The sequence below is a fragment of the Channa argus genome, chromosome 17 (genome assembly GCF_033026475.1).
Source record: "Channa argus isolate prfri chromosome 17, Channa argus male v1.0, whole genome shotgun sequence".
Classification (NCBI taxonomy): Eukaryota; Metazoa; Chordata; class Actinopteri; order Anabantiformes; family Channidae; genus Channa; species Channa argus.
Window position 1 is genome coordinate 5,628,735 of NC_090213.1, and position 19,260 is coordinate 5,647,994.

General features: G+C 37.8%; 1 protein-coding gene across 1 annotated transcript in view; it reads left to right on the plus strand.

Moving 5' to 3' along the window:
* Nucleotides 1-19,260, plus strand: part of LOC137102696 (exostosin-1) — a 179,747-nt gene that overhangs the window by 153,214 nt on the left and 7,273 nt on the right. Inside the window, exons 7-10 of the mRNA XM_067482468.1 lie at nucleotides 2,201-2,333; nucleotides 7,889-8,007; nucleotides 8,486-8,581; nucleotides 13,859-13,948. Coding sequence (XP_067338569.1) covers nucleotides 2,201-2,333; nucleotides 7,889-8,007; nucleotides 8,486-8,581; nucleotides 13,859-13,948 — 438 coding nt within the window. The remainder of the gene's footprint in view (nucleotides 1-2,200; nucleotides 2,334-7,888; nucleotides 8,008-8,485; nucleotides 8,582-13,858; nucleotides 13,949-19,260) is intronic.

Sequence of the window (19,260 nt, forward strand, 5' to 3'; positions counted from 1 at the left end):
GAGCCTGACAGGTGGTGTCAGGAGGTGTGTGTTTGTTTGTGCCTGTGTGTGTTGTGAGCTGGCTGCAAGGGCCGAGCCGATTCTCCACAGATCAGTAGTCACGGAGAAAAAGAAAAAACAACAGACAAAATGCCTTAAAATGGATTGTATCCATTTTTATTTACTGTAAATACTCTAAGTATTACTCTAAGTATTATGTAAATACTCTATATGTCAAAGATGGAAATTAACAAACTGGTTTAAGCTTAAACTCTTTAAATACAGTACAGCTTCACAATACGTAGTAACCTGAGTCAACATATTCAATTTCATGAATAAATGAATATAAATATACACAGTAAGGGTTTTATGCTCTCAACAGCATAAAAATTATATTTCCAGTATAACACTAGTTTTCACAGACTCGTGCATGTGCTTATGTCATGCCACCTTGATAAAGCATGCATTTATTGTGAAGAAACACTTCTTTATCACCAAGTAAATAAAGCCATCACACCTTTAAAAAGTCTACTGGGATAAGTCAGACAGGGATCTGAAAGCTTTGCCTGAACTGGTGAGGAAGAAAACTGGAAAAAACAGAAATGTCGCTGTGAGCTTTCCTCAATTTGTCCACTCAATCCCTCAAAAAGCTTCCTTTCATTCAGCTTGTAGTGAGAAATCCAGCAACATGTTCACCCCCCGCCATAAATGGTGTCAATCTAAATTTGTTTTTGTCATTGGGAATCTTCTTTGCTGCCATTCAGATTTGGGGTATTTGTACTTCAGTTATGTACTTCTCTTACTTTGAGCAGTTTAGATGGAAATGGACTTCTTACCTAACTATTTGGAAATATCATGAGAAAACAAACAATGCATTGTTTTCTTATGCCCTACTTTTTTAATGATGTGAAATTTTAAAGTCAGTTGATAGAAATTTCCCTGTTCTATTTCTTTATCACAATCTTAAAGATTAAAATACAGTTGTTAGTGTTTGGTGGCAGAGCCTTTAAATTGTGTAACTTTGTACAACACTGCATGAATTGTGGCCCATTTCTTAACGAAGAAACTGTGTCCCAGAGTCGACTTTGTGTGATCCTCCTCCCACAAACTCGCTTTTTCAATTCAAGCCATGAATCTCAAAAAACATTTATCTTCCGTTTGCGCCCACTACAGATGCACTTTCAAAATACCTGTATAGTTTGTGATACCTGTTTGTTTCATGGTTGGGGAGGTTCAATTTTCATTCTCAGTATATAATTAATTATTAAGGCCAATATCTTATCTGACAAGATTTCTTCAAAAGCTAAAATTGTCACATTGCTCATTTGCAAATGTCCAGGAAGCAAAAATATCTTCTCGACCCAAACATCAGTCATTTTCAAAATAATTGTAAAAAGTTGAGTACAGTTAGTATAAACTAATTCTTTCCTTTTTGTTTTGAACTTAAGCAGATTTAATTTGTGTAGTTGTTTTTTCCCCAGAAAACTTCGCTCACACTCACTACTCTCAAACAACTAATGTGACCTTTGGTAACAAGCCAGAGGGAGAACATTGGCTAAATAACTAATGGACTGCTCATGTTGGGAGCAAGCTGCTGCCTCTAGTGAAGGAGTTTGGGTATCATGGCTCTCTGTGTACTCATGCTCCTTGTAGACCTCTCCCAGCACCCGCTGTCAGCTAAACAACTGGCTATTTTTATTTCCAAATATCAGTACACGTTTAGAGTAATTGGAAAAATAGCTGTTTGGAGGAAGGTGCTGTTTGGTCCCCCCTTGTGCTCATAGGCCAATTTGTTCTTGTTTGTTATTAAATATAATAATGGAATGTAGATGTATGATGGAACAAGTTTTCTCTTAAAGTAGCATTCCTACTTCACACTCCTACAAAATTCCATTCTAGATTGTATTTGATAGTAATGTGTGTCCCCGAGGGTCTTGCTGTATAATTGCGGCAGATGGTTGTTGCAGTGTTGTATTTACCTAAAGAAGCAGGATTTAGTTTTGGGGGGTTTTATTTACCACTATCCTATGTTTGGATACTGTACTGAACTCCTTACATTTGTATGTACGTTAAATTAAATGTTGTTTTTTTTTTTTAATCTGTCAAATCTTGTGACACCTTTATTTTTTTTCTCCCATCTTTTTCACTTTTTGCACCTCATTCTTTTTGTATTATTTCTCTTTCTGTCCTCTTCTACACCTCTTTGCTTGTCTCAATCTAGATCATTCAGGACCGCGTGGACTCCCATGTGTCCAGAAACCGACTGTTGTGGAATTCCCTACCTGGTGGTCTCTATGCACTCCCCCAGTACTCCACTGACCCTGCCCAGTTCCCTTTTTACTATGGCATACTAGGTAAGTACTGAGCCCATTGGTTGAAGAGTTGTTGTCATTTATTTGTGTTTCTCAATTATTTAATGTCTTGGGGAACAATAAATGTGAACCTGTTTCAGTCTGGCTCAGTCAGTGCTTAAAGATTGCAGAGAAAATCATTTATTGTGTGCTGTGTAGAGATTCCAGTCTTTTGTCTTAAGTCAAGTCGCAAAGATTGAGGTTTGCTCAGTCGTCAGGTGTGTGCGATTTTCCAGACCATCAAAGAGTAGAAATCTGTGATAGTTGGTGGAAACTATCTTTTTGTGTGAACTGTTCAGTCTTTGAAATTCTTTGCTAGTCTTCAAGCGTGTTCCCAGATTAATAGGGGTTTTCGCTGGACACAAAATATCTACCAGATACCAAAGCTGGCTGCTGATTATTTAGGACTGCAAACATATGTAATAGTGAGCAAACTTATGCCACATAAGCTGCAGGCAAAGAGTAAAGAGACAGTGGCCTGGTGTGTGTATGCATACAGTATATGTGGGTGTGTATTGTTATGCATGCAGACCTGAGCGATTCTCAATAGACTGAGGCTGTAACTCAGATCGATGTTTGTCTTTCTCTGAGGAATTGTGGGCACAAGGGTTAGAAGGAAGAAAGAATAGATTGGGGGACAGAAGGAAAGATGGAGCAGTTTGGTTTATGCCACTGCAGTAAATCACTATTTTAGCTGCTGCCATCTCCAGTGCGGCTCTCAGGGAATAACTTGTTGTCAAAGCGGTGTGTATGATGGTCTCACTCTGCTACCTTCCCATAACTTTTGATGGCAAAGCATTTGCAACTTCTGCTTTGTAGTTTGAAAAAGTATGACTTGCTAAAAAAAACTGTGTCCTCAGGAGCTGGACGAATACCCTGATTTGATGGCTTGAGTTCCAGCTGCAGTTTGTGAAAAGTTGCACTTCTCTGTTTGAGTTATAAAACAAAAGAGTATCAATTTCTTTCCTTTTTTTTAAATGAGATTACTTCAATTCAAAAATGGAATCACAAATGTTAGCAGGCTCACCAGCTATAAACTCAACAATCCTGTCTCAACTGGTACAGAACTAGGACATAACTATAGATTTGAGATTATGAGGAACGGGATCAATAATTATAATAAGGAGACACGAGTATACTGGTGTGAGATGGTATGATTCTTTTTTTTGTTATTGTCATTAATGTACAAACATTATTTGTAATGTTTGTGTAGGGACAATCTGTTTGCTGGTTAAATCTCTGGGTGAGAAAGGTTATAACTGAAAATATAGAACTACAAAAATGGAGCAGGACTCTGATGACTCCCATTTGATGAGTAGGTGCAAACTAACTCCATGACTCATAGATTAAAAAAAGGTGGTCCTTGCATAGAGACACACAGCATCCTCTCTCTGTGGTGCTGAAACCTTCTGTTTATATAAAAACACAACTTCTAAATAGAAATATGACATTGGCAAGGCCAAACCTAAATATATGTCAATGTTTTTGCTGAGTAATGCAAAGTAGAGAATATCACCTGTGTTTATGTATATCTCCCTGGTATTATGTCATAAATCAGTTGGTTGCAGGGCTGAGACATTGAACTGCCATTTGCTCCTGGTGCAAACAAAGGTTTCCTAAGAGAATAATGTGAAATTATGATGATTTCATTTATTTTCTCTAAATTGCTTCGGAAGACTGGATTATCAAAAAAATATAACAGATTTCTCTGTGTGCCTTTTGTATTATGGTGCAGTAGAGTGAAGGGTAATGAGATCCTGACACTTGTCTGCAGGCAGTCACAACAACACAGAAAACCCGAGACCTTTTATAAAACATACGAGTAATTTGAGGTACAATGTCATCCTGATTCTTCCTAGTTTAAGAGCCTTACACACCTTTACCAGCCAATAATGATCTTCACTTGACCTCAGTCTCCATCACTACCACCAGCTAATCGGATGAAAGGCTAAATGTTCAGTGTCTTATTTACCAATGTGATATGAACAGTTTTAGGAGGCACGGCTTACGATAATATTAGAACATCAGAAAATGATTTTGTCATACCAAAGCCAGTGTTGTGGATGGTACTTGAAAACCATAGAAAATTACAAATTATTCTTTGAAAAAGAAATAATACTACTACTCAGCAAAACATGTTATCCCCTAAGTCCTTTCTATGCTAAGCTACCGTGTGCAGTATAGGGCCGGAAATCCCGATTTGATTGTAATTCTTGGTGTCCCAATTCAATCCAATAAAAATAAGGTAGGGTATAATATTTAGCTTTTTACTTTATTGCGCTTTGTGTCAAACCACTAATCCTTTATTCACTGAGCTGCATAGGGAATGTAAATGGCTGCATAATGTCAAATTAACTGGTTCTGATGAGGGTCGTTAAAGAAGAGAATAGAAAAATTAAAAAAAAGCAATAGTGAAACATCACACTAGAGTGAAGGGGAGGGTGTAGGAAAAAAGTGCTCTGTTGTGATATTGTTACATCTGCAGCAGTGAAGACCAGGTTCTTTGCTGCAGCATTAGGAATCATCTTTATTTGAAATGCTGTAAAGACTGAGGTGATGTGAAACAGGTTTATTTGCTCCACCAGATTTGTCTTAAGCTCCAGTGTGTTACTGAGCTCACCACAGTTCCATCTGCTTCGCCAAAGTGAATCTGCTACTACAAAATCTTCTCCCGTTGCCCTGCAAAAGTTACTAAAAAAGGTTAAATGAAAGTGGAGATAAAGTACAAGCTAGGTGTAGCATATGCAAGCTGTATGTTTGTACCGATTTCAACGTGTCCTCAGTTAAGTTTGGCCTTTTTCCATCAACTGTTATGTTATTACTGAAATGAAAAATGTAACTGTAATCTCTTACACTACCCCTGCCCCCCCCCCTCTCCTTTTGGCTTATCCCGTGAGTTCAGGGTCGCCACAGCGGCTCATTGTCCGCATGTTATAAAAATATGACTGTAACACAGTACTATTCATTACCAACCAACACGAGCATTGTCTAATTTGTACAACGGTGTCTGCAAACAGTCAGGTAAAAAAAGACGCCCATGTCACCTGATAAAAATCAAGGTGGTACAGCTTTTTCCCAGAACATGCAATACAAAAGGACTGCGCCTGTTTTTGTGACCCCTTCAAGGGCAGAACTTGTGCTTCCATAAATACCGCTAAGCCCACCTGAGATGGCTGGTCGGGGGGCTCTGTGTCAGAGAGATGGATAGAGCAACACTAAAGAGCACTCTGGCTCCACTTATCCATGAGGATGCTTATTCCCCTATTCCCTTTCCTACCCAACACTTGGCATGCGATGTGCCTGTTCTGGCCTTCTTTGGTTGTCCTGTGCCTTTCCGTGTTCACATATCAACCGCCAGTTTAAATAATTGAAAAATTCTCACACCGGAGCATGTAATTTCTTGTGTGTTAAGCTTTGCTAATCAATATTTTTAAATGCAACGGTTCAAATGACTGACTGTGACATGGAAAGCCATAAGGAAGTATCACCTGTCCACAATTCTCAGCAGCCCTACCAGATTTTTCATTTGTCATTTTCATTTCAAGAAAGTATCTGATTTGTATATTCAGCCATGTTGGGTTTTACTGGTTTAGTTTGTATCAGTTCCTCTGTTAATGTAGTTCATCTTTCTACAAAATGAGTAGGACTAAGGTACAGTGAATTCATTATTTATTATTTTCCTCACAATTTTACAAACAATACCCCACAATGACAACAGTGTACCAAGCTTGTAGCATCATACTCAAAAAAACCTGAGGCTGTAATTGGTGCTAAAGTGCTTAGAGTAGTATTAAGGAAAGGTGAATACTTATGTACATGTGATTTTCTTTTATTTTCTTTATGTATTTGCAAAGATTTTTAATGATGACAACTTCTTTCACATTACAATTATGGGGCATTGTAGAATTTTGAGAAGTACAAGTCATTTTAATCCAATTAATCAATTTCGAAATACGGCTGTAACATAAAACGTGGAAAAATTGCTGTGAATACGTTCTGCACTGTATATTAACCATATTGAAACTGTCTCAAATGTCTTTTAGATACCATTATGTTCTTATAGTTGCCCTGGAAGCTTTTAATTTATGATAACATAAGCTTATGGAATAAGATCTGTGCTGCAAAGCTGTTGATGTTCACCTGCATCTTTGCATGTGTTTGCTGCCTATTAAAATACATTGTGTAGATCACATGTCCCTGCACAACAGGGTCTTTTCAGGTCATTGTTTTATGTTATGTGACTTTTGGTTCAGTCTCACCAGTTTCAAGCAGCAGCAGGAAGCAGTTTTCTGTAGAAAAGCTCAGATAAACCCACTGGACACCACATGCCCAGCAACAAACTAAATAGAACAGAGTAGAGCATTTAGCAACTAAAGAGCCACATATTTCCCTTAGGGGTTGGTGATCATATGTCAGTGTTGTTTGTTTGTTCTATTGCCTGAAGTAGTTAACACATTATGTAATCATCATTTTTAATTTTACATAGGTTAAAAGTAAAAACAGTTGTACAATAGGCAGCAGTTCGGTAAGTCCTATTTATACAAACTCTTGGTCCCATCCTGCTGTATCTCTGGTGTATTTTATGTTCATACACTGAATAATCAATTACATTAATGGTATAATCTGACTTCTGTTAAAAAAAATTGTTTTCCCCAAGGGTGCTAATTTGCAGTATTATTTGTTTGACAATCACATTGATAATCAAAGGCATCATCATTCACAGAGCCTTCAACAAAGCTGCTGCTGTTTGTCTGTGATGATTTTGGCTGATCACATTTGTTTTTCATTGATCACGAACATAATGGTGTTTACAGTATAATAACACTGCATTTACATTTTCTACAGTCACACCTCTTAATCTGCTAATAATCCAATTATTAGTTTCTAGTAAACATATTGAGGCTGGCTATGTCGTGTAACATTTGCTTTGTTTAGTCTTTATATCTGCTCATTTTAGCCAAAGTTATGATGTGAATAGCTTCATTTATTACAGAATAGAAAACGTGTTTTAAAAAAAAAAATCCAGATGTAGAAGCCAATGCTCTATAATATTGATGCATTTCTTTGGCTCAGGCTGCCGCAGGGGGAATCAATTCCTCAGCTCCATTTAGTCATTGTACTGTATGCTGGGGATAATTTATCAAGGCAGTAATTTAAAGTTTGGTTCTGCCTCTTGACTTCCATTTTTGTCTTGTTTGGGTTGTATGTTTGCCTGAGTAAAATGCAACAAACTAACAAGAGCTGGTTTGTTGGAGGTTGTTGAAAACAGATTTACTCATTATAGGAACAAATCAGCATGGCTTACATTTTACTAACAGAGACTTTCAAAGCAAACAGTTTGCTGTTGAATTAGACATGTTTACTCATGCTCAGTCATGTGCACCAGGGGTATATATCCTGTCAGAAAGATGGATGACTGGTGCAGCACGGAGCTCTCTGTGTCCAGTTAACCGTGATGGAGCTGTATGGAGAGCTACATCTGAACAAATCTGTGTTAAAGAACCTAAAAACGATTTACCCATGATTTCTGTTTGTGAACTGTACGTGTGTGTTTTCAGGTAAGAGCCCATCGCAGCAGTTCACAGCTGTGATCCACACAGTAACTCCTCTGCAGTCCCAGATCTCCCCTGTGGTGAAGCTCATCATTGCTGTAGCCAAGTCCAAGTTCTGTGCACAGGTGGGAAGTGTGCCCAGACTTTAGTGCTGGTGCAACAAAGGAAAATCATGAACAACAGTATTAGATGTGACAAGTCAAATACGATGTTTCTTGCATGTTGCAACAAACTCGTATATAAATAACTCAGTTGACATCATGAGTTTACTGAATTCCTCATTAAAGATGTCGGGGACAGTAGTGCCACTGAGGTAAAGATGCTTTTTTAAATGTTAGAACGATTTATTTTGTATTTCCTGTAATTAGTACGGTAGGTGTTCTTCAAGGAGGCAGTTATTTAAGCAGAAAAGGTTGGAAGGCCTGCTTTGTAAAGATGCACAATGCACCCTGTGCTAGATTCTACTGTATGTTTACTATTCAGTTTGTGAAATATCAGCTTTTTTTAAAAAAAAGAGAGGAAAAAAAATTGTACAGAATTTTATATGAAACATTGTTGATGCTTGTGTAACATTAGCTGGCTCCCTGTGCTTTTCTCGTACAGACTGTGGTTTTATGGAACTGCGACAAGCCTTTACCTCCTAGGAACAAGTGGCCCTCCACCAGCGTGCCTCTCACTGTCATTGAAGGACAGAGCAAGGTAACAGCTGCTGGCTTTTTGCATCCATTATAAGATACTTTGTTGCTTTATACAACAGCATTGCTCAAAGTTGTTTGCCACTAATTTGTTGGCAGTCTGCACTGGAAATTATAACATCAAGTGCAACTTGGTGCAGAAATTCAGCACCAAGTTGCACTTGTATTGTACAAATACACTCTTATTTGGTTGTGTGTTTAAAAGTAAATGTGCCCAGGTACTGCTGACACAATATTGCATTGTGAATATAGCAATATTCATTGCTAACACCTTTCTTATGTAATCACTACAGAATCACATTTTGTACAAATCAGCCTTGTAACTCAGGATATCTCTCACACTAATTGTACTGCTTATGCAGTTTATAACCATTTCCTTCAGGTTCACACAGTTTTCCACTTAAACTTACAAGAAGATAATGTTGACATATTTTTCTGTACTGTAAATGTACCCAGAACACAGTGGAAACCATGCCAGCTAACCTCTCTGTGGTAACAGCAGCAGAATGTGCTGGAGCACAAGAGGAAGAAGATCATGTTGGAGTATTATGCAGTGTAGTAGTTATTTACTGTGTAAATTAAATAGTAATGCAGTGATGTGTCAGGTTTAAATAGACTCTTTATTGGGAAATTGAAATGCCATGAGCTTTTACTGTCAGATGTTAGTCAAGCCAGGAGTGTGACTTTGTTGGAATTGTTCTCATTTGCTGTATAAAGTCAGTAATATTCCATTTTCACATTCACACACATTATGTGATATTTCATAAAGCAAGGGAAATTGTGTATTAAGCTTTTTTTTTTTTTTAGAAAAACACTCGATCACATACTCACTGATCACTCCACAAGGATGTCAACCTCTCTCGAGAGTGCAGATGCTTTGTTGTCTAATTGCTTGTGTTTGTTTTCATGTAAATGCGTCCGCCTTGAAATTCAAGAACAATGTTTCCACCGGTGACAGTGAAACGCATCTCAGAGGCGATGCACGTGTGTGTGTGTGTGTGTGTGTGTGTGTGTGTGGGTGGTGTCTATGGTCCCATAATTAGTCATGTGGTATATTGTTATACAGTCCAGACAGATGCTCCGTTGTGCATTTCCTTCCATGCGCTCAATGTGTTTGTTCCCACTACAAAAACAGCACACACAAAGTTTGTCATTTGCCTCAGCGAAGCACAGCAGCAGAGTAATTTGCTGTTGGTTATGAGTGTATAGACTCTGTAATGCTGAGTAGATACACTCCATGAGCAGGCTTTCCTTCCTGAGCGTCTGTACTGTTTTATGTCAGGTCACTTCTGTCACATTAACAATGGCCATTTTCCTAAAATATGACTATTAATATTCAACAAGTACTCATACCTCAATGAGAAAAAGGCTGCTAATGTCTCATTGTATGCAGAAAAACTTGAAATAAAAGATTATAGTTACAGCTGATTATCAGTAAGAGGCAGTAAGGAGACTAAACTCTAGAGTCAAAACCAGTGCGACCAACCACTTATTGCATAATCCATCCACCTTTGCTTCTGAGAGAGCCATTATTTGAAGAGCTAAAAGCCACTCGCAGGGTTGTGTCACCATAGTAGGTTTCATTTTGGATACCTATGTTTGTCAATATCCCAGGCTTGCTAATGTCTAGTGATAGTTTGTTCTCTCAGTCATTTTTTTAGAAATTAGAGGTGAATGGTGCCGTGTCAGCAGTAATTCAGACAGTCACCAGGGAAATGAGGCCATGTGCTCATCAATTTGCATATTGACACCCTGCCACTCATTAAGCCTTTCAACGTACAAAACACAGGACTAAAAGAAAGTGCGCTTTTACTGGCTGTGCCGCAATGGCTCACGTTCAGGCTGCAGCTACAGCTTGTCAAAATCTTAATGTTACATATTGTCCCCCATTCTTGAAAATATTCTATACTCTTCCATTTCTGTTTGAGGTCAAACCTACACATCTGCTAAGAATTATTTTGGTACAACCTTTCAAGTGAGAAGTGCACATTCCAGAATTAAAATAACCTTGTAAAATGTCTAATTTATTTACAGTATCCGTGCATGTTATGAGCGTAGTTTGGCCTTGCTATGGGTGAGGCCCTGCTTGCTAATAAGCAGTTGTGATTCCAGATATCAACATTATCTAAGGACTGATCTGTGAAGTTTCCACTAATATGTTTACTTTAATTAAAGTGGCAGTTAAAGTGGATCAACATTAGCATTCACCAGCTAACTTTCACTGTCTGCCAATTCATGCTCGCCAAGCAGCGCACAGTGTTTATCAACCAAAATGAGTTTGGTTGGAGCAGAGAGAGTCAATCAAAACAGCAAAGTTGCCCACAACCAAAACAATAAGCTGAAAAATACACACACGCTGCACACACCTGAGAGGAACTGCAGAGTGAGTTGGTATTCATCATTTATAATTGGATCTATTGTCAATCTAAAAATTGGATGGATCAGTGCAGCTCTAACTCAAGTCCAAGACACTAACACATACAAGATTTATCCAGAATAATTGCAACATTGAATTTGCATTATTAGCAAATTACCTTTATAAAATTATTTTGTATTAATAGGTGTCCTTTAAAAGCTGAAAAAGAGCAATATGTTCATGAGTTCAAAAAGTGGCTGCCCATACGTATATGATGGTCCTACAGATAGCTACGTGATCTTTGATTTTTAACTGTAATTTTAGACATCTTGGTATATTTGTGTGAGATAAAAACAGACCTGATATCTCCAAAGACTTCCCTTGAAGAAGCAGGAGTCCTGGCAAATATAACGTGAGGAAATGGGTGGACGGGGAGCAACAAAGATAAGGTTCAGACCATTGAACTGCCAGAGATCTCAGTGGGATCTAATCTCTGTCCAGAGGCAGAAAAGCTTTGACACCAGCCACAGGGAAAAGAGGGGAGATATGGGCTGGTGAGGGGGTGTCACTCAGACAGGTAGACAGACAGACATACTACTGGGTTCAACTAATGAGGTTTAAGGTCAGTGCCAATACTGGTGTTTACTGAACTGAAAGTGCCACAGGGCGATATTTTAAGTTGGTATCTAATTTCTTTCAGTTTGAGCATTTTCAGGCTAAAAACATTTTCTAGAAACTCCATAGAAAATGCAATTTCATCAAAGGCAATTGTTGCACTATTAAAAGAAAAAGTTATTTGCTTTAAATAGATGTAATGTAAATTAACTTTGACAAGTGACAGTACACAAGAGTTGTCCAGCTGTATGTAGGCACGACACTGCTTTGAGCTGATGCTAACATCAGCATTATCAGCAAACATACTCATGATGACAATGTTAACATGCTGATATTAAGTAGCTTCAAAGAAACTATTACAGTAATGCAATTTTCACACAGAGCACCATATGTAATCAGAGAGAAAAAGAACATTTACACATATAATGTTTAAATGTACCATTCCAGAGCAAAATCTGGACCAAATCAGATTAGGTTTAATCCTAGTTTAAAACTTACTACAGACTGCCAAACAGACTACAAACTACAGCCTAATAAAACTACAGACTAATAAACAAACTTTGGCTATTAGGAGCTAGTCAATTGATGAAATGGACACTTGTTCAAACCTAAATGAAACCAAAAAAAGAAGAAACATAATAGACTGACAGTAAACAGACAAACTGAAGTAAGCCGATGGTAGAGTCCGTAAACGAGCACCTGAAGGATTCTAGGAAACAGTGTACAACAGCTTTTGCTTTTCGAAGGGTCCATCACAAATTTTGTGTATTAAGTGTGTAGGTTTTTTCTTCCTTGTGGAATTCTCTACTCACATGAATTCATAACATTCAGACCATTAGTCTCGTGGATTATCGGGCATGTTGTTAATTTACTACAGCAAATTACACTGATGGTGTTATTTTCTAAGGAAGCTGGGAAACCGTTACGCTACAATGAGCACTATCCACACTGAACTAATTACTTTGCCTGCTGATTATAGGGCATTCGTCCAAAGAAAACACATTCCTGCCAAGAGATCTTGCTTAAAGGAGGGATCTAAGGCAGAATGTTATGTGGCTCTTTTAAATAATTGGAGGAATTTGCACTACTTGTGTCCAAATTTGTGTGATGTGATGCTTAAATCCTTGATGAATGTACACTCAGCATCTATTGGCTTAAGGAGAGATGGAAACACACATTCACCTTACAAATGTTTATGGTCTTACTTTGCAAAGTAAGTTAAATAATAGAGTTAAATATTACTATGACAGAAGTTGACATTATAAATCACCTAAAATATTAAACATTTTGCTACTCTTAAGAAAAACATATAACCTTATTAAACTAAAGCTCAGTATAATTCATTACCTTTTCTGTGTGTTTTGACTACAAATCTTTTGTCTGGAACCCCACAGACATCAGCAGGTTCTAGATTCCCTCCCTGGTGATGCTCTGCCAGGTCTTTACTCTGGCCGTCTTCATTACCTGCTTTTTTTGGGGGTGTTCCACCTTCACTAAGTAAAATGCAACTGAATGGGAGACAGCTCTTTGTTAGTGTTTTTTGTTTTTTAAAAGTTAACAAGAAAAAGTTTAAAATGCAACACTTAAAATCAACTCTAGACCATTAATCTCCTTATACGTAAATTAAATTATGAGGAAACAACATCCACCTTGATGTGGAACAGCTAAGCAGCCAACTGTCCAAATATTTATGAGCCACCAAAACTGGGGGTCTATGTATAGAAATCGCTGTACTTTGTAAATAGTTCATTGAATATTTTCAATGTAACCCTTAAATTAAAGCTCACGGTCTATAATCATTTTCAAGCCATTGTGGTGATGTACAGTAGTTGAAATGTTACCTGAACTTTTTTCCACCCAGCCAATATCCATGTCTTTTTCACAAACTGTTAACTCATTCACACTTTAATCTCCAGTCAATAACCTCATCAGCAGCTCTCTTTAGGCTAATGGATCAAGGTCCACTACACTTTCTGTTGGGCAGTGAATTGATAAAGACCCACACAAAACCCATTAGGTCAGCTCGCTGATCGATAGACACAGCAGGGAGGGAAAACACATTTCTGGTTTGTATTCAGCATACATTTTTTTCATACCTCTATACAACCTCAATGCCTTTAAAATAAAGTATACTAGATTTCTGAAACCCCTACAACAGCCCTGCCTCATGGAAATGGCTGAGCTGAAAATCTGATCAATTTAACAGCTTTTCCATTGCTTCCTGAAAATGTGGTGTTGCTTTCATGGGTTATTTACATTGATGAACCAACGTTGCTAAAATTGGCTGACTCTCTTTTTCTTCCTACCTAGATGATGAGCAGTCGTTTTTTCCCCCACGACGTCATCCTAACTGATGCTGTTCTCAGTCTGGATGAAGACTCTGTCCTATCAACCAACGAGGTGAGTCACTGAGAACAAGTTGACCATGACGGTTTAAGCAATGATGAACTGAGACACTGATGCTCATCAACATATTGAAGTGAGGCGACCACATGGCCACCAAAGCAGCCATCAGACATCTGGATTACAATTACATTTAATTTAATTTTTTCAGATAAACTAGTTTGAAATTAGGCACTGGCCCACGGACTCAGCTCTTGAACTGGCTTTGTGGAAATGGGGGGCTTTAAAAACTATTCTGCGCTGAAAGTCCTAAATTAACAAAAACTAGGAAAATAATACTTAATTACACACAATTACTTAATTACACAAATATTTCTACTAATTACTTTGACAGAAATAAAAAAAAAAAATGCTAAAAAAATAACTAAAGAAATAACAGACTGCCTCTGGAAATGTTTTTATGATTAGCTGCCTACATGGTCATGTGTCAGCCAGCGGCAAAAGGTAGTGATGTCTTAACAGAGTATTGATCCTTGCTGAAATAAAGCAGTCAGTCCACACAGTCATGAATTGCCTTATTCTGAAGAACAGTGCACTGGCCACTGAACCAAAGGTGGAAGGGTTCTCTGCCTTTAAAGAATAATTTCAAATGCATCACATGAAATTAAAAACTAAATAGGAGCTTGAGTAAAGGAATGGCCTTGGACAGCAGAATGAAGACATTAATGGTGTAGGGGCTCAGTAATTTACCACATGGCAACGTGTGGTGTCAGGACAGATTATTTTCAGATCATGTTCATTTGAAGTACCTTTAACACAAAGGGGACAGGAGAAGAGTTCAGGGGTGAGGAAATGTACGGGGGGAACGTAAGCAAGAAAAACTAAAGAGTAGGAGGCATGTAACATAAATATGAAGTTTAGAAGGGAGGAAAGAAGCAGCCAGAGGAAGACAGTTTAAAAAAAAAAAAAAAACAGTTGGAGAAAAAACAAAGCTGGAAGACACAACAAAGAAAAGGACACATTAAGTATAATCAGGCTTATAGGAAACAAAGAACGGGCAAAAAGCATATTGAGCAGGATATAATGAAAAACAGCACCTTCACAGTTGTTACAACGTAGCACAAGACTGGTAGTTTGTAACAACGATACTTGTTTTATAACAAATTACAAACCACTGAATTCTTTAAAGCATAATGTTCCCATTCCCCTTTTTGAAAATAAAGACTTTGACATGTTAGCAGTTAGTAGCATGTGTTGGTTAGCTCTCTAAAGCCACTGAATTATAAGAAACAAATAGGCTTTTGTAGTATTTTGTAATAAGTTAGGATACAGTACAAGTAGATTATACCTATTAAAACATTCTTTGTATGGTACTTAAATTTACAAAGGTTTGTATAAAAAAGAGAGAAAAGCTAATTAAGGGGGAGGAGTTTGTAAAATATGTAAATGTGCAAACCATTAGGTTTCCATAACTTAACACAGGACTGATTAAGCAGGGAGCAAGTGAGTAGTAAACTACAAGGCTGTTACAGTATTATGGAGATAAAATGAAAAACAGCAAAAGTTGATTAAATACTGAACATGCAACACTAGCTCTGAGTGCCCCATAGATACTGTAGGCAATCGTGATTTCAGTGCAAGAATTAAGGAGTCTGCCATTAAATAAATGACCACAATCCTCTATATGTGCAGCAAACTGTCCCTGACTGCTGGAACACAATGGATAACCATTAGGGTCAGACTTAAGTTTGTTCGCCCCACTTTCTCTTCTTTATTTCTGTGGCTTATCAACCAAGGTGCAAACATGGCAGGACATGTTCTTTTGGTGGTGTGTTTTTGAGCCTTTTTGGACAACTTCAGGGAAAAAAAAAAAGAAAGAAAGTACCAGCTAAAGGTTGAGCTAAAGTTCTCATCTCCTCCATCTTTGGGTCTGCAGTCAGATCCTATTATTTAATAATTCCAGCAGCAAAATCTACATTTACAAAACAAAACAAAAACACAGCTACATTTTTAGCATGGGAGAAGATGAGTTTTTAAAGTTTCAACTTCAGTCTAAGTAGCTGTCATGGAGTCTTTAGGTTACTGTTTGCTATAATCATTACAATAACTAATAATCTAGACTGTTAACATACTGTAACTTCTACAGTTATTGCTTTTAAATACATACAATACATATATTACAGGTTAAATAATATTAAATATCTATGTGGTGCTAAAATCAAAGTGATTGAACTATTTTTAATCTTTATTTGTATTTTGTCTCATTACCTTCTCAACCTAGACTCAAATCTGCTTCAAAATATTGCATCGCATGCCTCTTGTATTTACACATTCCCTGTTTTAAACTGCAGGCAATGAAATCAGAATAGCTCATCTGTGATGCTAAATTAGAGCGTTGAGAGTCATTACGAGTTGAAGCCTCTTTTCTCTACAGATTGTCAGAGTAAAAGATGCGATCCATAATGGATTGTGAGACCCAATGAGCCCAAGAGATCCAATATATCTTTAAACTCAGATGTTTTATCGATCGGTGCAAGTCAATGTTCACCTTTTCTACGCTAACAGGATCACATTTACACTTTATGGCACTACAATTTGTGACACAGCAATATGAGCGAGTTTCTACAGATAAACTTTTATGGGCACGCGGCTTGTTTTATGAAACGAGTGTAAGGCGATGGCAACGGTGTCAGAGACAGAGGGATCATAAAGAGGAAGTGAATCTTTGCTGTGCTCACCAACCGTTGGCTCTAATTGCCCTTTAAACATGGTGAGGGGATTTATTGAAAGCATATGAAATATGTCAAGTGAGTAAAAATGTGCTGGAGAGAACGTTACACTTTTAATAGGACTTATTATAATACCTCAGTGGAAGAATAGCTGTGCCAATTTCATAATTGCATTGTTTCAGCTCATTAATTGTATGATTATTCTATGAAGAGAGATTAGAAAAGTGAATCTGAGTTAGAGAAAAAAAATGATAAAGCTTTTGTCTCCCATTGAGCAGCCAAGCATGCTGCTGCATTTTGCCCTTTGCAAGACATTTTCAATATGGTGGATAAAGAAATTGTGATGCCCTGCTCATTTAAAGGCATGATTGAAGTCAATGAGTCTCGACTCTTTTTAAAAGTAATATTATTTTCACCTGTGTGCAGGGTTTTTAGATAGACTTAATGAGTATAATGTTTAAATATTAACAATATTATCTGAACTGCCTCTAGCCAGTGTCTAATAGGACGATCATATTTTTAAACATTTTCAACTTTGATCAGCAACATTTAGTAATAAAGTGATTCAAGTTCAGAGTAGGAGATAAAGACTTATCTGGAGACTAACAAACATTAAATGGCATGATGCGGAAGATGTTTAATTTTAATGTTAGTGCATTCAACATGAACCTTTGAATGCCCCAAAATCAGTATCAGAGACTGGACTGACTTGGTTAATCCATGGCAAGGCATAATATTTCTTTACTTTTGTTTCTTTAAAAAAATAAAAATAAAAAAATTTAAAAATCATTACATTTGAAAGGCCACGTACATAGAAAGTGTTACCCTATGTTTTTATATGCTTAAAGTATATTTTTCCCACTCCTGGTTCAGAAGCTAATTGGTTTAAAAGCTGGGCACCACACTGTGAGCTCACTGGTTTCACTTTCTCTGCCCTCTGTCACAAGCAGGAAAAATATATTTTTTTGTAATTATTGAACTCAATGGAAATAAAATCAGTGCCGATTACTTTCTGCTGAGCCCATGTGAGGACTATGCTTGTCCAGTAATAACAGTATTTGTTGTCTGGCCTCTTTCTCCGTGCTGCTGCTTTGACAGAGTCACCGAATGCAGGTCATGCTAGGTGTTCACTGAATGGACTGTGGCTTTTGTGGTGCTTCAATGCCAATCACGTCTTGTTTTCAGTGTGAATTCCCAGTAAGAGCCATTCAGACGAGACGTAAGGACACTGGTGAGAATAGCCATAATTCCAAAGATGCTGCAAACTACAACCTTGCAGTACATGCTTGTAGCTGCAGTGTGGACTTCAAACCCCAAGTGCTTGTTGCGGCTCATGCTAGGACTGTTGATAAAACTTCAAAAGCCATAGCACTCAAAAACAGCTGGATACAAGCTCCGTTTAAGACACATTTCCCCCACTTTTATCACCCTAAAATCAAATGGAAGCTGACAGGGAAAGAACCACAGTGGCGTCGTTTCACAAGGAGCAGAAAAAAAAGCTTGAAAACACAACAACATCTCAAAACACATTTAAAAGACCACATACCGAGGGAGGATAAGGGTTTCAAAATGTGATGAAACTCCTTTTCATCTCATAAAACTGGATATGTTAAACCCAAATGTCAGAAGAGGATTGTAACACATCTTACTGGATTGACCCTCTGCTACTTGGATCAATTTTGGCCTTGTAGAATCCATTGGTATGCATTACACACACACACACACACACACTTTTGTACAGCCATCAAAGTGAGGACATTCACTGACCTAATGCATTCCTCAGACCCTTACCATACCAACCGAATACCTAACCCTAAAATCAAATCTTAACCCTCAAAAACCCCTCGAAGGGCTGCAGGTGAGGAACATTCAAAATGACCCTCACCCTGCTGTTCATACAATATCTTTTATCGGACACGGGTACAGGCACACACACATTTGACACACCCGTTCATCAGGGGCTACTCAGAGAATGGCAGCTCCAACCTTTCTCTCGGCTTAGTGCTGCCGCTTTATAGTAATTGCTCATGCGATTCATGACAGAAGCCGCGAGGTATCGCTGAAGAACATCCACTTTTTTACTCTCCCTTGCCTGACTAAGTCTCTGCCTCTACTATTCTGGTAATTAATTTTGTCCCCTCGGCTCCTGAGGTGGTGTGTGTATTTAAGTTTTCCATTGTATCCTAATCCCCTTATTCTCTGGTGTGTACGACCGCATGTCTCAGTGGTGTTTTTAAATTCAGAAGAGGGTCTTTCTCCAGTATCTTAAGCTTCCTCTAGGACACCAGGTGCTCTACACCACTCCACTCAAAAATTATTATTATAATTATATACAGAGAATAATAAACTGTATTAGGGAATCATACACTTGAAGCATTGGGTTTGGTGTGTGCTTGCATCTGAAGATGTGAGTGTCCAAAGCTGAGGCAGAATTCAAATTTTAGAAATGTAATGTTTTCAATGGAAATGCTCAGCCAATGATGGGACAGCACATATTTACCATGTTGCAAATGAGCTGCTGTTGTTCTTCAGTCAATGAGAAACTTTAAGCTTCAAGCCTGTAACAGTAAAGTTCCAGTAAAGCTACTGTATGCAACTTAAGATGGTGCTAGTATGAGACTCAAAGTCCATCCACTCTGC